The following is a 26,894-nucleotide window of genomic DNA, read 5'->3' on the forward strand; positions in this document are numbered from 1 at the left end:
TAGATCCCCTTATGAACTCTGGTGTGGGTAGGAGATTATGTTGAGGAGAAGAGGTGTTACTGGAGCATGCTGTTCTTCAGTGATCTCTGGCTGTCACAAAGGTCCCTACAGGCTGTAATTTATGATGGAGGCCAAGCCATCTCACTATAGCCCAAGAACATGGGGAATAGCAAATGTGACATGGGTCCTGCACTGAATAGCTCTACTCAACCTGTGGAACAGAACCTCTAGCTCTCTAGGCTTGGTTACTTCCTCACATTGCACAGTCTTATAGATAATACTGCACAGAAGATGCTGGAACAGGGGTCAGTCGTACTCTGGTAGCTTTCACTATTATACATAAACATTGAAGCTTTAATGTATTTTTGCCGCAAGGTCCTCACTAAAATATTTGTATAAATATGGAGTCTTTTTCTTAGATGCTAATATCTCTTGGGATATACTCTATTGGAAGCAATTAAGGCGTTTCAGAAGAAGACTGGCATGTGCAGCAAATAGGAAGAATCTACAATCTAAACTGACTGAATTTCCAGACAAAAAAATTCTGAATATAGGATATGCTACATTGGTATCTCTAGAATAATTGCAGGAACTTATGAATTCTATATATTTTAACTCCCAAATCAGGCTGAATTTGCCTGGTTTAGGCTTTTACAATTTTAATGGTAATCAGGCAGGAAAAAAAAAACATTTTATTAGTTGACTGCCTTAAACAGAAATCTAGGGCAATCCAGATTGTTGTAGTTCAAGACTCAGAGCTCTTGCTCCCTGTAGTTTGGAAAGTTGTCTGTTTCACCAACAGAAGTTCATCCAATAAAAGATGTTGCGTCACCCACCTTGTTTCTCCTGGGATTACAACACAGCAAACAGAGATGAAAGTTTAAAATACCTTATATACAGGGATTCAGCACATTCTATTGCAGCGATTGGATTTTTAGATTCTATCCACTTTTTGGCAATACTCACTGTATCCCTATACTTTCTGAGCTCGAAATTTAGCATTCTTTGTTGATTAATCCCTTTGTCCTTTCCTTATAGGCACTCTACATGTTGTTAATATTATTTGTGAGGTGGTTAAGCATCCATTTGGGTCTGGAGCCCTTCCCTCCACGTTTTTTCCTCTTACTTGGGATGGAAATTCCAGATAGTTTTTGCACCTTTGACTTAAATAAATTCCCAGCCCCTTCCACATTGAAGTACCTGAGCTCTTCAATCCAGCTGACTACACTACTTCCCTTAATTTCTCAATCCACCTATATTGAAATAATAAACCTTATTACTAAGCTGTTTTTGATTATCCTTCAATTTAATTCACATTGAATCAACTCATAATTGCTCAGTCCAAGGTTATTTTCTTCAGCTAGCTCCTCTATAACATCCTCATTACTTAGCAAAAACAAATCTAAAATAGCATCAACTTTTGTTGGTTCAATAACTATTTGGTGAGAAAATATGTTGGTTATCACATCCAGGAATAATGAGACTCTACCATTATTAGTAGTGTTTATGCTCCAATCTATATCTGAGAAGTTAAAAGTCTCCCATTCTATATTGCATTTTATTAATTCAATTAAAACTGTATGTCATAACCACCAATAAAATGCATTAAGTAATGTTGACTAGCCACAGTTGGAGAAGGTATTTTAAAGCATTAAAAATAGAGACTGTCCTTTTAAGAATTGACAGTAGGCCCCAGGGTCCATTTGAGTGACACACAAATCGAAATCAATGTTAACAGTAAAACAGCAAATACTCTGTAACCAAGTGATAAAAGTCTACTTCACATTACTTGCTTCTGCTAAAAGAATATTGTGATAGGGAGGAATTCTAGGTGGTTTAGTATGTTAGTAATAGGGCATAGAGAGCTATTCACCACTAGGGTCTCAGTACTGCAAATATTTAAGCAGTCAATAATTATATATTTCAAAACAGTGGTATCACTCAAAATGCATAAAGTTAAGTATGTGTTCAAATATTTGCTGGATCAGGGACTACTTCTCTATAAGTTGCTGTTAGAATTTCATTATAACGTAAATTTTATTATATAAATTTTCATAATTAATAAAAACATTAAATTAAGATTAATGGGAATTTTAAAATATTTGGTTTCAGTAACATTAAATAGTGTTATTAACACAAATGCATATATTTAAAACATTTGTATTCTTACAGTATCTCTTTAATTGAATTAATTTAGTTAACATTGCTTAGCTTTTCTTTCATTAGTTAAAGTAGGTGGGAAAAAACCATAGATGGGTAGGCTTCCAGAGGAAATAATCTGTTATCAGCCTAAATTTCTTTTTCCCTGCTCATGGTATGTAACTGGAAGTTTATAGTAATGTCTTCATATTCTGAATCTTATCATATTTGCCAATGAATCAACAACTTTTATGTTTGCTCATTTCTTTTTTGTTGCTATTCTTTTTTAAAATAAAGAAAGCAAAGCCGTGTGTCATTATTTTTAAAATAAATTTCTTTAATACCTTTTAATTTTTCACTTTTACATTCTTTGCAGATGTATGCCACCATTATTGTGTGAATTCTGAATCTTGTACCATTGCTGATGATGGAAGTGTAGAATGTGTCTGTCCTGTACAATATGAGGGTCCAAAATGTGAAGTAGACAAGTGTGTAAGATGCCATGGTGGGCACTGCATAATAAACAAGGACAATGATGACATAATATGCAAGTAAGTGTTTTTGTTAGATTGAAAGTGCTATATTATATACATAGATCAATTAATAGTTAAAATGAAATAATCAGTAAGTCATTATACTTGATAACATACAACAGAGTTGTACCTCATGAATGGTGGATTACAAGATGGTGTAAACATGGTATCATCATTAGCTCACAAGTAACCAGGCAGAGTCCTTTGTTTCTGGTGGAATTTGAGAATCCAGGCTTTGAATATGACAGGTGGGATGGAATGATAACCTGCACAACTTCAAGGAGAACATAACCTCAATCAAAACGAAGAACTACATTTTACTCTCATATTCTCAGTAAGTATAAAACATGATTGTGCCATGGAAGCAGAGGTTATATATTATTCTGACCATTTCTGAAAGTAAAGACAGACATAATTTCTTAGATTATCAGTAACCTGTACAGAAGTCCTTGCTTATGAGTATAATAAATAGATAATGTGTGATGGTGTGGGATGCCATAACACTTTTTATTGTTTCAGGTTTGGGACAACCACGGTACTCATAAGAGGAAAAAAAACACACTAGAAAATTGTGTATGTTATCCCCAATAAATGGAAATAAAACACTGTAGTACTTCATGCCATCACAAATTCTTTTACTACATTGAAATATATTAATTCCTATGAAAACAGTTATATCATTGGCATTGTAGAGTTCAGTGATATTCACATGTGCAAGTGAAGGCCATTTATATTTAATGGTTTGAATTTTATATCATACATCTTGAAATACAGGAGGTTGTAATATCATATCCTTATATATCATACATAAGAAAGATACATAAGAAATAAAACACATTAAGTATTGTACATAATTATTTAGCAAGTATAGAATTCTTTGTATTGTTTTTAAACTATAAGCCCAAGAGCTACTTTTCTTTACTCACCTAAGACATGGAAGAATTGCCCTGAAAAGCATAGCTCGATGTGTTGCTACTAAGCCCAGCATTCTTTAACTAATTGTTTAATCACAGAATCATAGAAATGTAGGACTGGATTGGACCTCAATAGGGTCTAGTCCAATCACCTGCACTGAGGTAGGACTAAGCATTATCTAGACTAGTGGTTCCCAAATTTGTTCCGCTGCTTGTGTAGGGAAAGCCCCTGGCGGCCCGGGCCAGTTTGTGTACCTGCTGCATCCGCAGGTTTGTCCAATTGCAGCTTCCAGTGGCTGCGGTTCACTGCTCCAGGCCAATGGGAGCTGCTGGAAGCGGTGACCACTGCGTCCCTCGGCCTACGCCGCTTCCAGCAGCTCCCATTGGCCTGGAGCAGTTAACCGCGGCCACTGGGAGCCACAATCGGCCAAACCTGCAGATAGGGCAGGTAAACAAACCTGCCCGACCCGCCAGGGGCTTTCCCTGCACAAGCAGCAGAACAAGTTTGGGAACCACTGATCTAGACTATCCCTGACAGGTGTTTGTCTAACCTATTCCTAAAAACCTCCAGTGATGGAGATTCCATTGTCCCCCTAGGTAATTTGGTCCAGTGCTTAACTACCCTTACAGTTAGGAAGTTTTTTCCTAGTGTCTAACTTATATCTCCCTTGCTGCAATTTAAGTCCATTACTTCTTGTCCTGCCCTCAGCGAATAAGGAGAATATTTTATCTCGTCCTCTTTATAACAACCTTTTATGTACTGAGGAGTGGTAACCATGTTAGTCTGTATCAGCAAAAACAATGATCGCTACGTGCATCTGAAGTGGGTTTTAGCCCATGAAAGCTTATGCCCAAATACATTTGTTAGTCTCTAATCATATCCCCTCTGTCTTCTCTTCTCTAAATCAAACAAACCCAGTTTTTTCAATCTTTCCTCATAGGTCATGTTTTCAAGAAACGTACTCATTTTTGTTACTCTCCTCTGCGTTTTCTGCAATTTGTCCACATCTTTGCCAAGTTGTGGTGCCCAAAACACAATACTCCAATTGAAGCTTTATCAGGGCTGAGTAGAGTGAAATAATTACTTCCTGTGTCTTGTTTACAACACTCTTGCGAATACATCCCAGAATGATGTTCACTTCTTTTACTACAGTATTACATACTTTACTCATTTTAGGTTGGGATTCACTATAACCCCTAGATCCTTTTCTTCAGTACTCCTTCCTAAGCAGTCATTTCCCAGTTTGTATGTGTGCAACTGGTTTTTCCTTCCTAAGTGTAGTAATTTGCATTTGTCCCTATTAAATTTAATCCTATATTTTTGAAACCATTTCTCACATTTATTGAGGTCATTTTGATTTCTAATCCTGACTTCCAAAATGCTTATGACCCCTCCCAGTTTGGTATCATCTGCAGCATTTATAAAAGTATTCTCTCTGCCACTTTCCAAATGATTTATAAAGATATTGAATAGAACTGAACTCAGGACAAATCCTTGCAGAACTCCACTTGATATGTCCTTCCAGCTTGATTGTGAACAATTGATGATTATTCTGTGAGTACTAGTTTGCAACCGGTTGTGCATCCACTTTATATTAGGATTCTCTAGACTAGATTTCCCTAATTTACTTATGAGAAGGTCATGTAAGACAGTATCAAAAACCTTACTAAAGTCAATATATGTCACACATACTGCTTCCCCCATTCGTAAAACTTGTCAAACCAACCTAATATCGTTCTTTGACAGGTAACATGATTTATTCTTGACAAATACATATTGTCTATTACTTGCCACTTTATTATCTTCTCGGTGCTTACAAATTGTTTGTTTGATTATTTGCTCCATTATCTTTCCAGATACCAAAGTTAAACTGTTTGGTGAGTAATTTTTTTGGTTTCCCTTATTCCCCTTTTCATATATAGGTACTATATTTGCCCCTTTCAAGTCCTCTGGGATGTCTCCCATCCTCCACAAGTTCTCAAAGATAATTGCTAATTACTCAGAGATCTCCTCAGCCAGTTCCTTAAGTATTCTAGATGTATTTCTTCAGTTCCTGATGACTTGAAGATATCAGATTTGTTCTTTTCCTATTTTAGGTTCAGATCCTGCTCCATTTACACTGACATTCACTACTGCTAATCTTTTTGGTGAAATCTGAAATAAAATAGGCACTCACCACTTCGGCCATTGCTGTGCTTTCTGTTATTGTCTTTCCCTCCTCATTGAATAAGGGCCTATCCTTTCATTGGTCCTTGTCGTCTTCTAATTTATTTGCAAAATGTTTTCTTGCTACCTGTTATGTTCCTAGCTAGTTTAATCTCATTTTGTGCCTTGGCCTTTCTAGTTTTGTTCCTACATGATTGTGTTTGTATTTTTTATATTCATCCTACATAATTGAACCTAGTTTCCACTTTTGTATGACTCTTTTTTTTCAATTTCAGAACTTTGATGTTCTCCTGGTTAAGCCAAGCCTATTTTTCCTACACATTAGGGTAGTTTGCACTTGTACCTTTAATAATGTCTCTTTAAAAAAACTGCCAATTCTCCTGAACTCCTTTTTTCCTTAGATTTGCCTCCCACAGAATCTTGACTACCAATTCTCTGAGTTTGCAAAAGTCTGCCTTCTTGAAGTCAACTGTCTTTATTCTCCTATTTTTCTTAGAATCATGAACTATGTCATCTTTCACCCCAGCTGCCTTCCATCTTCAAATTCTCAATAAGTTCCTTCCTATTTCTCAGAATCAAAAATAGAACTGCCTCTCCCTTAGTTGCTTCCTCCAACTTGATAAAAAGTTGTCTCTGATGCATTCCCTCCCTTAGTTGCTTCCTCCTCTGATGCCTCTCCCTTAGTTGCTTCCTCCAACTGATAAAAAGTTGTCTCTGATGCATTCCAACAACATGTAGGATGATTTGTGCCATTCTTTATTATTTTCCCAACAGATAACTGGGTAGGTGAAGTTCCCAATCACCACAAAGTCCCAGGCTTGCATAATTTTGTTAGTTATTAAAAAAGCCTCATACACATCTTCTTCCTGGTTCAGTGGTCAGTATTAGACCACCACCATGACATCACCCTGGGTTTTTTTTATCCCTTTATCCTTACCCAGAGACTTTCAGCAGGTCTGCCTCCCACTTCTATCTTGACCTAAGTGCAAGTGTATACATCTTTGATATACAAGGCAATACATCTTCCCTGTTTTCCCTGCCTGTGTTTCCTGAACAAGTTGCGTACTTCAATACCAATCTTCCAGTCATGTGAATTATCCTACCAAGTCTCTCTGATGCCAGTTATACCTTTTTGTCTCTTCTTTGTCCTTGCTATGATTGCCCATTTCATTCAATTTATAATTTACCTTCATTTTTACGTTACCTTTCTCTCAAGTAATTTCAGACATACTTTTTGAAAAGAAACTTAATTCTTATCAGGAAAGGAAACTTCCTCTGTCAGTTCTCCCTATTAGCCTCCCAGGGCATTTACAAACCAAATTCACCCTTTTCTGCATTTTATTATTTATATACAAATAGTTGTAAACAGTCCATAAGTACTTCTAATAGATAATCATAGTGTGGGTTCAAAAGTCTTGGTTAGATTTTTGCAATTTTTCAGCTATTTAATGAAATGTTTGATGATTTGGGCTCATTGTGGTCCTTGTCGAAGATAATAGATCCATATAGGAAAAAGGCATTTGACATTTTGCTTTTATGCGTCAGAGAAGAGCATTCAGCTAAAATCTCTGATGCCTGCAAAGCCTTTCATTAAAAGCACCCAGAAAGACTGAAAGATTCAGCTCTTGAACCTGCTTCTACAAGAGGCTCTGAAAAAACATTTAGGAAATCCCATAAAAACATCTATACTGAGAGAACATTAAACGTGTATTCCAAATTTAGGAATTGCTCAAAATAAAATTATACATGTGTAACAGACATGTTCTCATAACTAAGGTGTTAATAGAGTGTGTGTGTAATCTACATGTGCCAGATTTGGGGCCCTATTATGCCTGCTTTAAGCAGCACTACACTCACTTTAAAGCACCACAAAAGGACTTTTCCTGCTCAAGGGAATCTTTTGTGCCATAGAGCTAGTGCAGGTAGTGTACTCAAGGAAACGTGGTGTGGCCACCTACATTCTGCAATCCCTAGGCACTGGAATAGTTTTTTAGGGCCACAGGAAGCCATCATAATGCTGGAGAACCAGGCCAGTGCATCTTTGAACTCATCATTTTTCCTTACCTCTGCCATGTGAACATAATCTGGACCCAAGGACTATTGTATGAACTACGTGTTATAGCTTCCCTTTAAAAAGCAAATTATAATAGCCAGTTTTATTTTTTAAAATGTGTTTTGCTTTTTTAATTACAAGCATATAGACACTTGCCAATTTTGCTTTGTTTGCATCTTATAAAATATTTAGTTTTGTATCTATGTAAAATAGATATAATAAATAGACCTACAGCTGACATTACAAAAATGTGTAACATACTTCACAGAGAACAGCAGTCAGGTTTTCCATAAATACGAATGCATTGGATGATAATCCCTAGCCAGTTTTCCACAATTAAAGGGTTAAAGAAAGAAAGAGCTTTTCACATTCATGAGCAAAGCTGTATGAAAATCATCAGCATCATGAAACCCTTTTTGCAATTTGAAAGTTGCTCAGTAATTGGCCTTTCTTTAGAAGCCCTGTTGTTAGTGCATATTACCGCTGGAACCAAGCTGCCACCTACACAGTGCTAAACTGGCATTGCTAATAGACGTGTCTCCTCTCAGTTCCTCACTGCTACGATAACTTCAGACTGGAAGGAAGTAGGGTTGTTCGAACTGCTAGTTATTTAATGGAAGACAGAGCTTTAATACATATTAAAATGAAGAAGAAAAAGCAAACGTGGGACCCAAAAGAAGAAGATGGGATTGAGCTAAAGAGAACAGTCAAAGAAGGAAGAATGAAAAAAGTATTGAAAGAATAAAGAATGCAAAAATATGATGATATCATGAAAGGCAAAAAGAAGCCAAAAGAAATTGTTTGTGAAGATAAAAAGAAGATGCAAATGGTAAACAGTACATGTCACACAGAGGTGTGGAAACGGTGTTCGTATCACACAGCATTGAATCCTACTTGTTTTTAGCTGTTAAGAGGCTTCTGCTGGTGTGCAGATGGATAGATAGGTAATCACATTCAACTACAGTACAGTACTTTATGGACAAAAGCAGATTGTCTTCAGTTCCATCCCATTTTGTATTTTATAAGTATAACAGTGAGAAAGAATCAAATTTCTAGTAAGTAGGCGAACAAAAACTTTAATAAAATAGAATATTCACATATTTTGAGAACTATGTATATTATTGCGGCTAATCTCTGTATTTATCTACATTGAATGGTAATACCAGTACCAGAGGAATAGTTTGATAGTCAGCAATTAGGTACAGAGAATGAGAGGTTGTGCAATTTACAGTTACTAACACAATGAACTGAAAAAACTGAACAGGAGCCTAGCATCTGGATCTATGAACACATGGGTTCTAGGTCTGAACTCAGAAAATGTACAAGTTGTGTTTTGCTGCAGGTTTGTGACTTTCACCAGTTAGTTTTATAATGCACACAACAGTAGAAACTATTAAAAGGTCTACTTTTGTCAACCATTGCCACAGATAGCTTCTATTCTAATAATAAGGAGAAAGTGTGGTAATCACAGACCACTGCTTGATAGCAGTTGGCAAATGCCAACAAGAAGAATGTCTTTTCTTGATTAAGGCATTGGAATGGGACTCAGGCGATGAGAGTTCACTTCACACTTCTGCCAGAAATTTCCTGTGGGACCTTAGCCAAAGTTGTTTTTATCATCCTGTGCCTCAGTTCCCCCTATGTAAAATGCAAATATTGCTTTTCACTCACTATTTGTCTATTCAGATCAAGGACTAAGGTATGTTCCTAGCACAATAACCCCATAAACTCATGGCTAGTACTACTGTCCAACAAACAATCAGTAATAATAATATTGGCTTTTTAAAGACAACCATGCTGTGTCTACAAAATTGAGTTCAAACTCAGGTTGAGATTGACTAAAAATTTCTTATTTGCTTACATTTAATACCACAGAGGTTTTACAAGCAATGCCCAACTCCCAAAAGGCCTCAGAGGTGGGGGAAACTTTGGGGTCGTGTGGAAAGAAATTCTTTGGCCTCTTTTAAGGGATACAACCTTTCTCTTCTTGGGGACATTCAGCATCATTGTCATCTGGAGGAGGAGGGTGGTTAGGCTGATTGGTGGACCACAAAGCTATAGGCTCCCACACACTTAATGGGAGGGTTATAAGCTCTTCCCCCAGCTCTAGGCACCATTCTGCACAAGAAGAAAAGCTCCCACTCCACTCCCCCCTTGGGATTAAAATAGGACTGGGTCTTCTGTCTTGCTGTGGACATCATACTAATTACCTGTTGGCACTTGGAAGGAATTTTCCCTCTCTGCCAGACTGGCCTGAATAGTGTGGATGTTTTCACCTTCTTTGCAGCAGCCTAAGGACCCAGTGGGTAGGTTAGGCTGTACAATTCATTTTTATCACAACTTGGCCCATGCGCAGTGCAGGTAGTCATTCAGTAAGGTAGGTCTGGTACTCTAATGAACCAGACTCAGAAGTGGATTGGAAGACATACAACACTCCTCTTCTTGGGAACATTCAGTCTCCTTGTTGTCTGGAGGAGGGAGGGTTAGGCTGATTGGTGGAACACAAGGCTGTAGCAAAGCCTATTGGCTCCCGCACACTTAATAGGAATGTTTATAAGTCCTTCCCCCAGTTCTAGGGATTATTCGGCACAAGAAGAAAAGTTCCCACTCCATGTCCCCCTAGGAATTTAGGTCTCTTCTAAAAAAAGATGGGGAATAGGGTGGGGCTCCTAATGTCTACTACAGGAGACAATCCCATCTTTCCCTCCCTGTTAATCCTGGTATGACGGAAGGATGATCTGTCCCAGCAAGCCTGCTGGGACCAGGTTAAAACAATGGGGGGGTGATGGCAGCCTCCACCAGCTGGAGTGAATCATAGCAGGAAGAATGACCCTCATGGGAGGAGTTATTGTTGGATAGTTCCCAACTATATTACTTAAGCAAACTGCACCCTAGTTAAGCCACATTCCTGGTGTCTTGTTTTGTCTTCATACGATGTCCAGGACAATGGCTCAAGGACACAGGTTTGCAGCAATGCAATGATACCCCATTAAGATCTGCAGAGATATTGGTAGGAGATTACATAAATTATAGTAATGGTTTATTATGATGAACTAAATAGACTGAAAATATTAGAATTTGTGTAGAATAAAAGTGACCTGTTCTACAAAAATCTGTTTAAAAAAGTTACTGCCTCAAGCTAGACAGTCTTAGTGAAATCTAATCAATCAGCAATTCTGCTACTTCTCATAAGATGAATGTTTTCATCTGTAGATAGTTCACATCTGCTTTCAACAATAATGATGTGGAAACAATTTTTTTCATTACAGCTGCACTAATGGAAAGATTGCTTCTAGCTGTCAATTATGTGATGGCTACTGTTATAATGGTGGTGCATGTCAGCTGGACCCAGAGACAAATATACCAGTCTGTCTGTAAGTATTTTTGTGTGTATCATTAAAATATCTGTGTGGCAGTAAATAATAAAAAAATTTTTGTTCATCTGCATTTCTTATCTGTTCAGGTATTTATGATGTACCACTTACGATGGTATTTTTACTTTTCTAGGTGTTATTTTTGTCTATCACTCTGTTCTACTGCAAGTTGTAGAATATTCTTTTTGTTCATCATTTGACGTTGTTGATGATTTAGTGACTGTTGTTTACTGCTCTTCAACCAGAAGATTTTACAATAGAATACTTAGAATACTTAAGACTGAGGTGTGACGACATATTCGCTGGCAATTCACATATATAGTAGTGTGAGATTAACCATCTATGATCAATATTTTGATGCCTAATGATTTCTCTCTTTTTAAGTGATTTTTTTTCATATTTTAATAGTCTCCTTAGATATAGTTTGATGTGAAACCATGAAACAACGTAGATTCTCAGGGCTGACCAGTTTCATGCACATTAACTCATGTAGTTTTGCAAAAACACTTATAAACTTCAGCATGTACCAAATGTTACTAACAATTCTTAGGAAACAATCATGGATTATCTTTTTTTAAGTCCATCATGTTCTAAAATTGCCAATACTAACTGTTAGGACATTTGGCTTTAGTGCTTTCTGTCAAAACTCTGATTCCTGAAGCAAGGGATTAATACAGGGTCCACTGTTACCAAAATTTTTTGATTAGTGTTGATTACCCATACTTTTCAAGATGTTATTAGATTGGACCTCCTGTGAAAAGGCTGAGCATATTTAGAGTGAGAGAGAGAGAGAGAGAGAGAGTGTGTGTGTGTGTGTGTGTGTGCGTGCGTGTGTTACCATCATTGTATGTAATGAGTTTAAAACTTGTTCAGAAAAAGGCAGAATATTTATTTAGCTGTATTTTACTGAAATTCTACAGATGCTCTGTGGGGTTTAAAAGTCAGCGCTGTGACCAGAAAGTGAACCCTTGTGATTACTACTGTCAGAATGAGGGAATTTGCACTTTAACTGCGTTTAATGAACCGAGATGCAAGTAGGTTTAACCTTCCACTTAATGCTGCACATCGTGTGACATCATTTCAGGCCACGGTTCATTGGTTCAAATCATGCACATTCACACACATTTCATAGCATATACTTAATCTGGGGGCTCATTTATGTAATACACACTTACCCTTTTGATAGTCATACTGATGACTGTATTTAAACATAGACTGTTGGAGTGTCTATTGCCATATTATTGGAAGAAGAAATAACAGATAAGAATTATAAAAATACTACTTCAGCTTTTTGTTCCTGGATGTGGGATCTGAGATATTTTAATGAATAATGCATCCGCAGCATAAAGTTTTGGGGTGAAGCAAATTGTGCACAAATTCATTACCTGCTGCTATTTTAATGTATTTTGCATTTCCAGTATTTACAGAGTAATTAAACAAGAAGGCTATTTGGCTGCCATTTTAACAATTAGACTCGTATTGGTAAACCTCTTTGTTAACTTAATCTGTAAATCAGGTTTAAAAAAGCAATTAGCACAAACTACAAAAAATTAGAAAAGCTCTCTTAACTCTTTTTATCCTTTATTGATTCAGTTCATAATTTACCTTCATTTTTGTGTTACCTTTCTCTCAAGCAATTTCAGACATACTTCTTGAAAAGAAACTGTTCATTCTCATCAGGAAAGGAAATTTCCTCTGCCTTCTGCATAATGAAAATATATCCTGTCCAACGTCCTCATTGATTCTAGATGCCAGAGTAAACTGCACAGGGCTTCAGATAACTGTTCTGATGCAAGGGTCAGAATTCAAATCATGAGCCAATGACATAGACTTCAATTTGATAAAATACAGAAACTCCAACAGGTTTAATATTTATTCAAATATAAATGCATTGTATATAAACACATGTTTTCAGTTATTAGTAAACACATAATATTGAGGTTCTGTTGTAATGTAGTGGGGGGATTTTGGTGGGGGGACAATTAAAGTGATTAGGATGAGGAATCATTCTTTCATTTTTATTGGAATATATGCTTACAATTCCTTTTTTTTTTTCAATAGTTCAAAGCAACAAAACTCTAGGTCTTGAGCTACAATAATTCTGTGGAAAAGCAGATTAGTGTTCTGACTGAATCAACATAAAATGAAGGCAATCTTCATGTGTGTCCATTAACTGTCAGTAATTGATTAATAAAATTCAGGGAATATGGGTTTGAACTATGTATAATTTTATGGAGAACATGGTTGTCTTAATTCAGCATTTCTTATATTTTCACATAACACTGCATATCATTCTTGTCTTAATTCTGCATTTCTTATATTTTCATATAACACTGCATATTATTCTTAAGTAGTCAGAAAACTGCAGTTACATATTAAAAACAATCCACTACTGTCTGTTTTTGAAAATGTGCTGTCAGTGCCTTTTCACCTTTCTGTCTAATAAACTGAAGCAAGTCAATTGATATTTTTAGAAATTATAAACAATTTTAAATCTGTATATTGATATATGAAATAGAAAATTTAATAGAGAATTGACAGTCAGTCATGAATTTTATCAACTGTCTCCCACAATTTAAAGAATGTGTTAATTATGTGATTTGTAAATATGCACTTTGTCTCTAGTGTACTTGATTATTGCTAGTTGTTTTTATGAAATATTTTTTTAAGTGAGGTTTTTTTAAGATTTTTTTTTCCTGAAGCTTTACCTTTATTTACCCAAATCAAAGATGACATTCTGGTTTCATTTAAGTCAGTGCCAAAACTCCCAGTGTCCTCAGTGAGATCAGGATTTCAGCCAAGGAGAATTGAATTTCTTAGAAATTCGTGGAGTAGCATAAATAGGGGTTTAATATGATACATTTTTCATGACATCTCATTCCCCGCTTGGAGCAGATCCTCAGGTGTGGTCCACCAATACTCGCTGTTAAAATGAGAAGAAGAAACTAGGGTGGCAAAAAAGACCTTTGAACTCATCCAATCTTGGGGCTACTAGTGTAAGTTATAATAGATGCAAAGCTGTCCTAAAACCCAGCTGTCTACAGTTCCAAGGAGCCATTCCAGCAGCAGGGCATGAGTGGACCACAGGGGCATAGAGACCATCTTCCCTTTTTCCAGCAATGCAATACGTTATCAGGTGGTGGTTGGTGTAGTAGTAGCTATAGATTAAAGCCTTGCACCACCAGAGGGTCTCCTTAAGCAGGAAGAATGCTCCACTGCCCAGTTACAGTGGGTTTTACAGCTCTTTGCATTGGTGTCCTGATGCAAATCAGTCACAGCAGGGTCCTAAATCTAGGGTCTTGTGTATCATTTTAGTTTTCTTAACTTTTGGGCTTTGTGGAACCAGAAAAAAAAAATACCATAATTCTATAAATAAGATGGTTTCTACAATATTTTTTACTAACTATGAACCAAGAAAGCCTGATCTCTCAAGACTTTAAGGCCAATTAAGATTGAGAGACCAAACTAAACATCTAAAATGTGAATGTCCATCTGTCACTACCACATATATAGTTACAAAAAAATAATGTTTTATTAGCATACAAGAAGATTAAATATCTAGAGTTCTTCAGCAATCTTATACATTACTTATAGCATAAGATAATTCATAACAGAATACAAACTTTTTTTGCATCATGGAAAGAGGTTTTTTTTCCTTATTATTATAGTGTAGTGTGTTGGCATCCTATCACTAACCTTGATGAAAAGCTGTGAGTCTGCAATTCACTATAACCTGCAATTCACTATATACTCATGGCAGGAATTCAGCTTGAACATCAAGAAAAATTCATTCAAAAGGTATTAAAAATGCATTTTTAAAAGGCTGTCTCCTCATTTCCACCCTAATGTACTATTAACAAGCTGTGCTTGCTACAGTTAGTAGGGACAAGGCAGACTCTATGGTTACATTCCTTCCACCATGCACCAGATGGTCTAAATCCATATTTCACCTTTTATCTACATAACCCAACTTTAAAGCTATATTTGGGGCACTAGCGGCTTCATCCCACCAGAAACTTTCTTTTTTCTGTCTTATGTTTCATGCTACTATGGAGTGTTAGTGGGGTATCCTTACCCCATGCCTCCCAACATTTCCAGTGGCTAAATTGGGGCACAGCACCACTCAGATTTGGCCTGTCTTCCTCTCCATAAATGGAGATGAAGGGCAGATAGACCAAAATTGATTGGTGTTGCAGCATAGCACACAGGGTCACAATGCCAATCAAATTTGGTCCATCTGCCCCTCCATCTCCATCTATGGTCACATGGGCCAAATCTGAGTGATGCTGCAATGCCTTAAAACCAGGGAGCCCAGGGCAATTGGGAAGTCTTTGCTATCCCCTTTAAAAGGTTACTCTTTACTGTACTAGATATGGCAAAGCAGGTGAAGAACCTAGAGCTTAAATCTAAAAAATCCATTTGTGAGGACACCCAATTGGTGTTTAGATGTTTTCCACAGCTGTTCCCAACCAATGATCACTCATTCATTCATAAATAGCAAAGAGCTCAGCTGTAACATTAGGTTCTTCTTCGAGTGATTGCTCACATCCATTCCAGTTAGGTGTGCGCGCCGCGCGTGCACGTTCGTCGGAAACTTTTTACCCTAGCAACTCCAGTGGGCCGGCAGGTCGCCCCCTGGAGTGGCGCCGCCATGGCGCCCAATATATATCCCTGCCGGCCCACCCGCTCCTCAGTTCCTTCTTACCGCCGTGTCGGTCGTTGGAACTGTGGAGCGCGGCATAGCTGTCCTCCACGTCCCTAGCTCTCCTTGTTCTCTATCGTTATCTCTAGCACTATTGTAGTTGTTAATTAGATTGTTAAGTGTAGATAGTAGTAGTTAAGTAGTTTGTAAATAGTTCTTCGCCGGGGGGCTTAGCCCTTCCCGGCACTCGGCACCAGGCTCATGCCTGGTTCGCCGGGCTTCAAGCAGTGTGCGGCCTGCAAGAAGCCCATGCCTACCAGCGATCCCCACGACGCGTGCCTGAAGTGCCTGGGGGAATCGCACAGATCCGACAAGTGCCGCATCTGCAAGGCTTTTAAGCCAAGGACAAAGAAGGAGAGGGATCAAAGGCTCCGGACTCTCCTTATGGAGGCGGCACTTGACCCGGCGGCTTCGCAGGCCGTGATCTCGGCGCCGGCACCGGATCGCATCGGCACCGAGAAGACTCCCCGGCACCGACCTTCTCCGGCACCGGGGACAGAGCCTAGGCCGTCGAAGTCTATTACTCCGGCCAGGCAGACCCGACTGGAGCGCCCGGCCACAACATCGGCCGCGGCGCCGCCGGCACCGTCGACTCCGGGCCCGGCGGGTCCGTCGAGTCCGGTGCCGCCAAGCTCCCCCATGACATCTGGGGTTGAGATAGTGGTGCCATCCACACCAGAGACCTTCGCCTCGGCACGGGACCTCATAGCCATGACTGAGCCCACTCAGCTGCCACCCCCGGTACCTCCGGTGCGGGTCGTGTCCAGAGGCAAGCCTATGATGTCGGCACCGTCTCGGGACTCACGTTCTCGATCCAGGTCCCGACGCCACGGTCGCTCCAGATCCCGCCGCCGCTCGCAGTCCCGGCACCGCTCCCCTCAGCGGTACCGGTCGCACTCGCGGCGCCGGTCGACATCAAGACGATCGCGGTCGGTCTCCAGCCGCCGATACCGGCACCGCGATTCCAGGAGCCGATCCAGACATCATTCGCCGCACCGGTCGACCTCCCGGCACCGAGCTGGTGGCAGGTCCCGGTCCCGGTCGACCTCCCGGCGCCGAGCTGGTGGCAGGTCCCGATCCCGGCACCGAAGCGGCGCCCGGTACCGGTCCAGATCCCGGCACCGTGACAGAACCCGGTCCTGGTCCCGGCACCGATATGACTCCCGGCACCGGTCCCCGGCACCGAGAAGATCGTCCGTGCCGGCCCGCGCAGACCCTTACCATCCAGGGTCCGCCCCGCCATGGCCCTCTAGACAGCCGTCCGTATCTTCGCTAACGGACAGTGGGTATGCGCTGGGCACCGACCGGCAGGCGGCGCTGTTCAGCGATCCGCCACAGCAGGACCAAGGCCCGCAACAATGGGGATTCTGGACACCCTGGGCATATCATCAGGCCCAGGGCCCCCAACAGCTCCCTGCTAGGCCGGCGACTGCGGAGCGCAGGGCACCTGAAGCCTCGTTGTCTCGCCCCCCTCCCTCCCCGGATGGGGAGGAAGGGTCCAAGCATCAAGACTCCGCTTTGGCTCCTGAGGTAGAGGCGAGGGCCGAAGGAGACCCGCCGTTAGACACTCTCTTGCCGGGGGTCTCCTCATCCTCCTCCCCGGATGAAGCGGTGGCTGGGACCTCCTCCAACAGCCCCCCCCCGCTGGACCTCAGGGCGCACCAGGACCTCCTCAGGCGAGTAGCTCAAAATCTGAGTCTGCAAGCCGAGGAGGTCTCGGAGATAGAGGATCCAATTGTGACCATCCTCTCGGCAGACGCTCCCACCAGAGTCGCCCTGCCGTTCGTACGAACCATTCAGGCCAACGCCAACACCATCTGGCAGTCTCCGGCCTCCATTCCTCCCACTGCGAAGGGCGTCGAGAGGAAGTACATGGCTCCTTCTAAGGGCTACGAGTACCTCCACGTGCACCCGACTCCGTGTTCCCTGGTCGTCCAATCAGTAAACGATAAAGAGCGTCACGGCCAGGAGGCTCCAGCCCCCAAATCCAGGGAGGCCAGGCGGATGGACCTCCTCGGCCGTAAGGTGTACTCGGCTGGGGCGCTGCAGCTCAGGGTCTCCAACCAGCAGGCCCTGCTGAGCAGATACGCCTTCAACTCCTGGGTGGCAGCAGATAAATTCAAGGAGCTGCTGCCACAAGATGCTCGCCAAGAGTTTACGGCCATCTTGGAGGAAGGCAAGAAGGTCGCACGCACGTCCTTGCAAGCCTCTTTGGACGCTGCGGACTCGGCTGCCCGTACCCTCGCGTCGGGGGTAACAATGCGTCGCCTCTCCTGGCTGCAGGTTTCTGGCCTTCCGCCGGAGCTCCAGCACACTATACAGGACCTTCCTTTCGAAGGCCAAGGCTTATTCTCGGACAAGACAGACCCCAGACTCAAGAGTCTGAAAGACAACCGAGTTATCATGCGGTCACTCGGGATGCACACACCAGTGACGCAACGCAGACCCTTCCGGCCGCAGCAACAACAACAACAGCGCAGGCCGTATTCCCAGTTCCGCCAGCGGCAGGACCTTAACAGGCGCCGCGGCAGGAACGAAAGGCGCAGGCACTCGGGGAACCAAGGGGGGCAGAACCAAGGCTCCTCTAAGCCCCCGCCTGGACCTAAGCCTTCATTTTGAAGGTGCGCCCAAGGGCGCAGTAACAGTTTCCCCAATGGATCCTTCCCCCCCGTTTTCCAACCGCCTTTCGTTTTTCCTCCCAGCGTGGTCCCTAATAACATCAGACCGCTGGGTCTTACGCACGGTGCAGTCGGGATACCGCCTGCAGTTTGTTTCATTTCCTCCTCCCCGCCCCCCTTCCTCATCCCTCTTCAGGGACCCCTCTCACGAGCAATTCCTTCGGCAGGAGGTGCAGACGCTCCTCGGCAAAGGAGCTATAGAGGCAGTGCCGGAGAACGAGAAAGGCAAGGGGTTTTATTCCCGCTACTTCCTGATCCCCAAGGCCAAGGGGGGCCTCAGGCCTATCCTCGACCTGCGAGAGCTCAACAAGTACCTGGTGAAGTTGAAGTTCCGCATGGTATCCTTGGGGACCATTATCCCATCCCTGGATCCGGGAGACTGGTACGCCGCCCTCGACATGCAGGACGCGTATTTTCACATTGCCATCTGGCCACGTCACAGACGTTTCCTTCGCTTCGTTGTGGGGTCTCTTCATTATCAATTTGCAGTCCTCCCATTTGGCTTGTCCACGGCCCCGAGGGTGTTTACGAAATGCATGGCAGTTGTGGTGGCGCAGCTTCGGCGCAGTCGTATCCACGTGTTTCCGTATCTGGACGATTGGTTGATTCGGGGCACGTCGGAACAACAAGTCTGCAGCCATGTCCGCGTGATCACCGACATGTTCGCCACTCTGGGCCTCTTGGTAAACACAGACAAGTCCACCCTGGTTCCCACACAAAGGGTGGAATTCATCGGGGCCGTCCTGGACGCCACTGTAGGCAGGGCCTTGCTGCCATTGCAGCGGTTCCAGGCCTTGTCGGCGATCGTGCAACGGCTGCGGACAGCCCCCTTAACGTCAGTGAGGACATGTCTAACCCTGTTAGGCCACATGGCGGCTTGTACTTTTGTGACCAATTACGCTCGGCTCCGCATGAGGCCTCTCCAGTTGTGGCTCATCAGTCATTACAGGCCGACAAGACAGCCGCTAGATATGTTAATCACAATCCCCCAGAGGGTCTTAGATTCTCTCGGCTGGTGGCTAGACCAGGCAGTGTTATGTGCGGGTCTCCCCTTCCACCCATCTCAGCCCTCGGTGTCCCTAACAACGGATGCCTCAGATCTCGGCTGGGGGGCCCACCTAGGGACCCTGAGGACGCAGGGCCTGTGGTCCCAGGAGGAGGTGGGGCTACACATCAACATGCGGGAGTTGAGAGCGGTCCGTCTTGCTTGTCAAACGTTCTGTCATCAGCTTCAGGGTCGCTGTGTCGCGGTGTTCACCGACAACACGACGACTATGTATTATATCAACAAGCAGGGCGGCACCAGATCCTCCTCCCTGTGCCACGAGGCGATACGACTCTGGGACTTTTGTGTAGCCCACTCCATTCACCTCATGGCTTCCTTCCTCCCCGGAGTACGGAACACGCTGGCGGATCGATTGAGCAGATCCTTCCTGTCACACGAGTGGTCCCTTCGCCCAGACGTCGCCCTCTCCATCTTCCGGAGGTGGGGTTATCCCCGTGTGGACCTCTTCGCGTCCAAGGGAAACAGGAAGTGCCAAGCGTTCTGCTCCTTTCAGGGCAGGGAGCCCGGGTCGATAGCGGATGCCTTCCTCATCCAGTGGTCGACCCACCTGTACTATGCGTTTCCCCCATTCCCTTTGGTCCACAGGGTCCTTCTGAAGGTGCGCAGGGACAGGGCTCACGTGATCATGGTAGCCCCGGCATGGCCCAGACAGCACTGGTACTCCATGCTGCTGGACCTGACCATAGCCGACCCAGTTCCCCTGCCCCTTCATCCGGACCTGATTACCCAGGAGCACGGGACCCTCTGTCACCCGGACCTGCAGTCGCTGCACCTAGCGGCGTGGCTCCTGCGTGGCTGACTGGCTCTGAGCTGCGCTGTTCCACACCGGTGAGGGAGGTGCTCTTGGGCAGCAGGAAGCCGTCCACAAGAGCGACATATTTGGCCAAATGGAAGCGCTTCTCCTGTTGGTGCGTGGAGAGAAATCTCCGCCCTATTGGAGTTTCGGTAGCCGACATCTTAGACTACATTTGGTCCCTCAAAGGGCAAGGTCTGGCCATATCGTCGTTGCGAGTCCACCTAGCAGCTATCTCCACCTTTCACCCGGGTGCGGATGGTCGCTCTGTTTTTTCTCACCCGACGGTGTCTAGATTCCTTAAGGGGCTGGAACGTTTATACCCTAACGTCCGTCCCCCTGCTCCAACCTGGGATCTTAACCTGGTGTTGTCCCGGCTCATGGGGCCCCCCTTTGAGCCGTTAGCTACTTGCTCCCTGCTTTACCTCTCTTGGAAGACGGCCTTTCTAGTAGCTATCACCTCAGCTAGACGGGTGTCGGAACTCCGGGCTCTTGTGGTAGACCCCCCATATACGGTCTTCCACAAGGACAAGGTGCAGCTGAGACCACACCCTGCTTTTCTCCCCAAGGTGGTCTCAGCCTTCCACGTCAACCAAGAGATATTCCTCCCGGTTTTTTTTCCCGAAACCTCACTCCTCAGGCAGGGAGCAGCAGCTCCACTCGCTTGATGTCCGTAGGGCTCTCGCGTTCTACGTGGAGAGGACCAAGCCCTTCCGCAAATCCCCCCAGCTTTTCGTGGCAGTAGCGGACCGCATGAAAGGGCTTCCTATCTCCTCCCAGAGGTTGTCCTCTTGGGTAACGTCCTGCATCAGGACCTGCTATGACTTGGCCCATGTCCCTACGGGCCGTGTGACTGCGCATTCTACCAGGGCGCAGGCGTCGTCGCTGGCTTTCCTCGCCCGTGTGCCCATCCAGGAAATCTGTCGGGCAGCGACCTGGTCATCGGTCCACACCTTTGCTTCCCACTACGCCCTGGTCCAGCAGTCAAGAGAGGATGCGGCCTTCGGATCTGCAGTGCTCCATGCCGCGACTTCTCGCTCCGACCCCACCGCCTAGGTATGGCTTGGGATTCACCTAACTGGAATGGATGTGAGCAATCACTCGAAGAAGAAAAGACGGTTACTCACCTTTGTAACTGTTGTTCTTCGAGATGTGTTGCTCACATCCATTCCACACCCGCCCTCCTTCCCCACTGTCGGAGTAGCCGGCAAGAAGGAACCGAGGAGCGGGTGGGCCGGCAGGGATATATATTGGGCGCCATGGCGGCGCCACTCCAGGGGGCGACCTGCCGGCCCACTGGAGTTGCTAGGGTAAAAAGTTTCCGACGAACGTGCACGCGCGGCGCGCACACCTAACTGGAATGGATGTGAGCAACACATCTCGAAGAACAACAGTTACAAAGGTGAGTAACCGTCTTATCTCTTCCCCAAAACTGATCTAGAGAGGCTGCATCAAACTGGCTGGCATGCACCAAACTACGCCAGCAGAAAGTGGCCCTCGCTGGAAGAATTCCCTGAATGGTAAAGCCTTATTACTACCTCAAGGGGCAATCAGAGGGTGCTTCTCTAGGCAGAGATGCCACTTTCTTATCCAGTTACTCTTTTGTTAGAGACTAAAGGTTTGTCTCCTATACTAACCTTCTCTTTTTCCCTCTTCTCAGCTATGTCTATGAAAAGGCCTTATTCCTTACTAGAGGTAGGGAACCCTCCAATCCCATCTCCCAAATAAAAAAAACCCAAAGGGGGGGGGCGAATCAATAAAGATACTGAAACATAAGAAAATGTTCTAAGAGACACCAGAAATCTTTCCCTCCTCTCCCTAGCTCTGACTACACCCCACAGAAAAAGGGAGCTTTCTGAATCTGACTATGAAGGGGAAGAACTGGAGAAAATGGATATACTTTTTCAACCAGATTAAGAGAAGGAACAATCACAACCCAAAGGAAACTGCTCCTCTCAAACAAAATTATGCCTCCTCCATTCATTCTCTGAAGATGTCTGCCATTAGGGAAGAGGGAAAACTATGGGCAGAAAGACAGCAAAGCTAAAAGGATATTGAAAAAATTATTTAAAATCCAGGAATCAGATATTCCATATTATCCCTTCCAAAATTTGTCACAATAGGACGAAAGATATGGCAATCCTCTAAGAGGACTTCTTCCAGAAGGACCTTACCAAGAGGAAATTTAAAAAGCACAATTTGGAAGAGTCGAGCATTCTGAGCCTCCTCGGTCACTGCATCATTTTTATTATTATTCATTATTAATAGTTTATTTACTTATTTATCATTATTAATAATTTATTTACTTATTACTTATTACTTATTAACTTATATTATGGCAGCAGCTAGAGGCCTCAAGGCCCTTGTACAAATTTACAGTAAAGACTATCTCTACCCCAAAGAGCTAACAATGTAAATAAGTAAGATGGGAAAAGCAATGAAGCATTCAAGTACAGAAATAATAACTTGCCAACTTCACATTTAAATTTTTTTCTTTCGTTTAGTTGACTTTTTTTTTAAATATAATTTTGGGTTTCTATTTTTTAAAATTTGTATTTATACTAAATGTATTATCTGGAGAGGTGGCAGTATTACAGGGAAGGGAAAGGGAAATGTGTGGGATGGAAGATTACAATGGAGAGAGGAAAGGAGCATGGAGGGCAGTTGTAGTGAGACTGGAATGAAGAGACTATAAGGGAATAGTTAGAGCTAATCAGTAGAAGAGAAATTAAAAACTGTAGAAAGCAGTCCGAGATTACAATTGACATAGACATCATCAGTGTTCTGTGGTGTCTGCTAGGGCTGCTTCTTGATTTTTTTTTGGACCCAGAGCTGACAATCCTGGAGTTGTCATGAGAGTGCTCTTAACAGAGATTCTTTCTTCACCAAGCCAACATGGCTAGAGAGAGAAGGAAGTTTTCACGGGGGGGTCCCTTCACAGTTCAGGGTCTGGACCAAAGAGGGAGGCTGTCATGGTATAACCCCCACTCTGAAGCTTAGCGTCCAAAAGATGGGGTACCAGCATGAATCCCCCTAAGCTTAATTACGAGCTTAGATCTTGTAGTGCTGCCACCAACCAGGACTTGCAGTGCGTGGTACACTCTGGTCCCCGCAAAACCTTCTCAGAGGACCCCAAGACCCAGACCCCCTGGATCTTACACAAGGAAAGTAAACCCTTTCCCCCACCGTTGCCTCTCCCAGGCTTTCCCTCCCTGGGTTACCCTGGAAGATCACTGTGATTCAAACTCCTTGAATCTTAAAACAAAGGGAAATGCACCTTCCCCCCTCCTCTTTTCCCCTCCCCAAGAGGTAATACAGATTCAAGCTCCGTGAATCTAAACAGAGGAATTCCACCTTTCCCCCTCCCTTCTCTCTCCCTGTCTCCCACCAATTCCCTGGTGAGTACAGATTCAATTCCCTTGAGCCTCAACAAGGGGAAAAAATCAATCAGGTCTTAAAAAAGAAAAGTTTTTAATAAAAGAAAGAAAAAAATAAAAGTTATCTCTGTAATAAAGATGATAAAGGTTACAGGGTCTTTCAGCTTATAGACACTACAGAGAAGCCTTCTCCCCAGCACAAATACAAATTAAAATCCTTCCAGCAAAATACACATTTGCAAATAAAGAAAGCAATCAAAAAGACTAAACCGCCTTCTACTGGTACTTACTATTTGAACAGAAAATAAGAGAGCCTGTAGGTACGTCTGGTTACTCTTAGAACCCAGAGAGAACAACAGACAAACAAACAACGCAAAACAAAGACTTCCCTCCACTGAGATTTGAAAATATCTTGTCTTCTGATTGGTCCTCTGGTCAGGTGGTCCAGGTTCACTGCTTGTAACCCTTTACAGGTAAAAGAAAGAGACATTAACCTTTAACTGTCTGTTTATGACAGAGGCATAAGCCTAGCTATTTCTCATCTCTTCCCTTCCAGTGCTGCCGTACCTGCTTGGTCTATTTTTTATCTTTTTCCCTAATGGATTGGGTTTCTCTCATGCCCACACTGGCTCTGTCCTGGAGTTTCTTTCTTCCAAAGCCCACATAGCAATGGTAAGACACTGCATGAGGCCCAGTGCCCCTGGACACCACGGTCACGTAGAGTCAGATTTTAAAGCCAGAAGAGACCATTGTGTTCGTCTACTGGCCTCCTCTATAACACAAGCCATAGGACCACCCTGAATTTATTACTCACAAGTGCACCCATCTAAGAGTTTGGGGAACAGAAAACTTGGCCCATCACTGGGCAAATGTTCTTTCTATCTCTACCCCACTCTACCACATACCTGGGCTACGCTTTTGCATAGGAGGGGATAAGAATGATGGGATTCAATAAAGAGTAACCAAGATGCTTATTTTGCCCCATGCAAACCATCCATTATTTCAATATATGTTTAAAAAATGAATAGAATTCTATTACCAGTTTCAAGATAATCAGCCACAAAAAACTCACCACTCCAATCTCAGATATCAGCCTTAAATAGTGCTATCAAAGTGGAATTCTCTAGGTATCCAGATCCACTTCTCTAAGCTGGCAGTCGGATCCATTTTTCTGTCATGGGACCGATTCCATCATGCAATAAAGTCTCACATCTCATTCCTTTTAACCAATCAAAACACTTTTCTTAATAGCCAACACATCACCCACAACAGTCTCTGAGATGACTCCTCTAAGGATACAGAAACCTTACTGTATTTTCCATGATGAAAAGGTCATTATACATACTCCAGAATCCTTTCTAACGAATGTAAACACATAAGTGCATATTTCTTAGGCAAGAATTCTATATTCCCTTTGGTCCAAAAGTACACTATCAGATGGAAAGGCTATGATGCAAACCTGGATGTGCAATGAAAATATATCTCAAATGCACTGACTCCTTTAGAAAACATGCAGCACTTTTTTCTCTTTTTAGCCTAAATACTGAGGGGAAATAATATCCAAATTATTCAGTTTAATATTAAAGTGCTGAATAAGAAATCTTATTTAGCATAAAGTAAACCAGGTCATGAAGGGATCAAGGGCTACAGTAGAAATCCATGGTGTCACCATGAGGCAAATGGACATATGCAACCACAGAAGAAGGAATCTGCAAGGCTGTTACCTGATTCTCCGTCAACACTACAAGCTAGCCATGTACTTTTCTGAAGATGCATATTTTGGTACGATGTGGAACCTGCATTCCTAACAATTCCTTTTAGGGAACACTCTTGTTTTATTTTCTCCCTTCCTCTTATTTCTTCTGATGGCTCACTATGTCCAACCAGTAACTGACTGAGAAAGAAGAAGTCCAGAAGCAGAATGGTAAATTTAACTAATGATGTCTAGTGTGGCAAGGACCTCTCATGCAATCAGACCTCTCATGCAGTCGGACCCACTGTGGATGTATTGTTAGGGATGTGGCTTCTGCAGTCTTCTAAGAGCATTCTATTTTTAGACAGTTATTGTCAATTTTTTAAAATTCAGTTGTATGAATCAAGATGCTTTGCACAATTAAGTATATCTACAGCTTTGGTAGCACTCATTTGGTGGATGATGCAAGCAGCACAGGTAACTGCAGCAAGAGTCATAATCTTCTCATAGCAGACTGAAGGGGAGGTCAGTTTCAAAAAGAAAATCATCGAGTAACAAATCTTCCATTTATTTGGATGGCATGCCCACCTTTCTTTTCCATCATTTTCTCTTTTATTTCCTGTTTTACTTGATTTTGATCTCTTCCCTCATCATTAATTCATTATATGTATACATCTTCCCAGATACATGCTTATTATTATAATTCTCGATTAGTATTATTTATTATTTGCATTGAGGTACCACATGCGGACACCAGATGATATTGGCACCTCACTGTAATAGCAATTATAGAAATGCATAATAAAGGACAGATCCTGCTCTAATGAACTTACAATCTAAACTGAGGCAAGAAGTAACAATAGGCTGATCCAAATCCTGTTGAAGTCAATGGGAGTCTTTCCACTTACTACAGTGGGCTTTTAATCAACCCCCAGGTGACTGTGACACACAAGTATAAGGATAACAAAAATCAGATCATATGGTTATATTGGTTAGTTATTGCAAAACTTTAAAGTTCTTGACCATTACAAGTGATGTTTTTTGCATAGTTAATTTTAAATATTAAAATCATCCTTACACTAATGATGTATAACCAAGCCATCACTTGTGGGTTGATTTCTGGTAGGGGTCACAGCAGAGGTGGGGGTCTTGAGAACAGATTTGAAAGAGTATTGGCTTTGATTAATTAAGGGGGCATTCCGTGCACAAAGACAGCTTGAAGATGAGTGTGGGAGAAGCTGACAGGTGTGGGAGATGGTGCTTGTGCCAATGCTGAAACAGAGAAAGGGAGAAGGAGTGACAAAATAAATGATAGTAGTGGACAAGTAGGGACAGGCAAAGTTGTGAAATGCCTTAAAAGTGTGGACGAGAAACTTTAACTTTGATTGACTGAAACAGGGGAAAT

General features: G+C 42.7%; 1 protein-coding gene across 4 annotated transcripts in view; it reads left to right on the plus strand.

Annotated features, from left to right (window-relative positions):
• Positions 1-26,894, plus strand: part of LRP1B (LDL receptor related protein 1B) — a 1,302,041-nt gene that overhangs the window by 1,252,646 nt on the left and 22,501 nt on the right. For 2 of the 4 annotated variants that reach the window (XM_050969139.1, XM_050969140.1), the window contains exons 84-86: positions 2,516-2,690; positions 11,076-11,180; positions 12,101-12,214. In XM_050969139.1, the coding sequence (XP_050825096.1) occupies positions 2,516-2,690; positions 11,076-11,180; positions 12,101-12,214 (394 nt within the window). The remainder of the gene's footprint in view (positions 1-2,515; positions 2,691-11,075; positions 11,181-12,100; positions 12,215-26,894) is intronic. The other 2 variants (XM_050969143.1, XM_050969141.1) reach the window with 1 other exon arrangement.

The sequence above is a fragment of the Gopherus flavomarginatus genome, chromosome 10, assembly GCF_025201925.1.
Source record: "Gopherus flavomarginatus isolate rGopFla2 chromosome 10, rGopFla2.mat.asm, whole genome shotgun sequence".
In the NCBI taxonomy this organism is placed as follows: domain Eukaryota; kingdom Metazoa; phylum Chordata; order Testudines; family Testudinidae; genus Gopherus; species Gopherus flavomarginatus.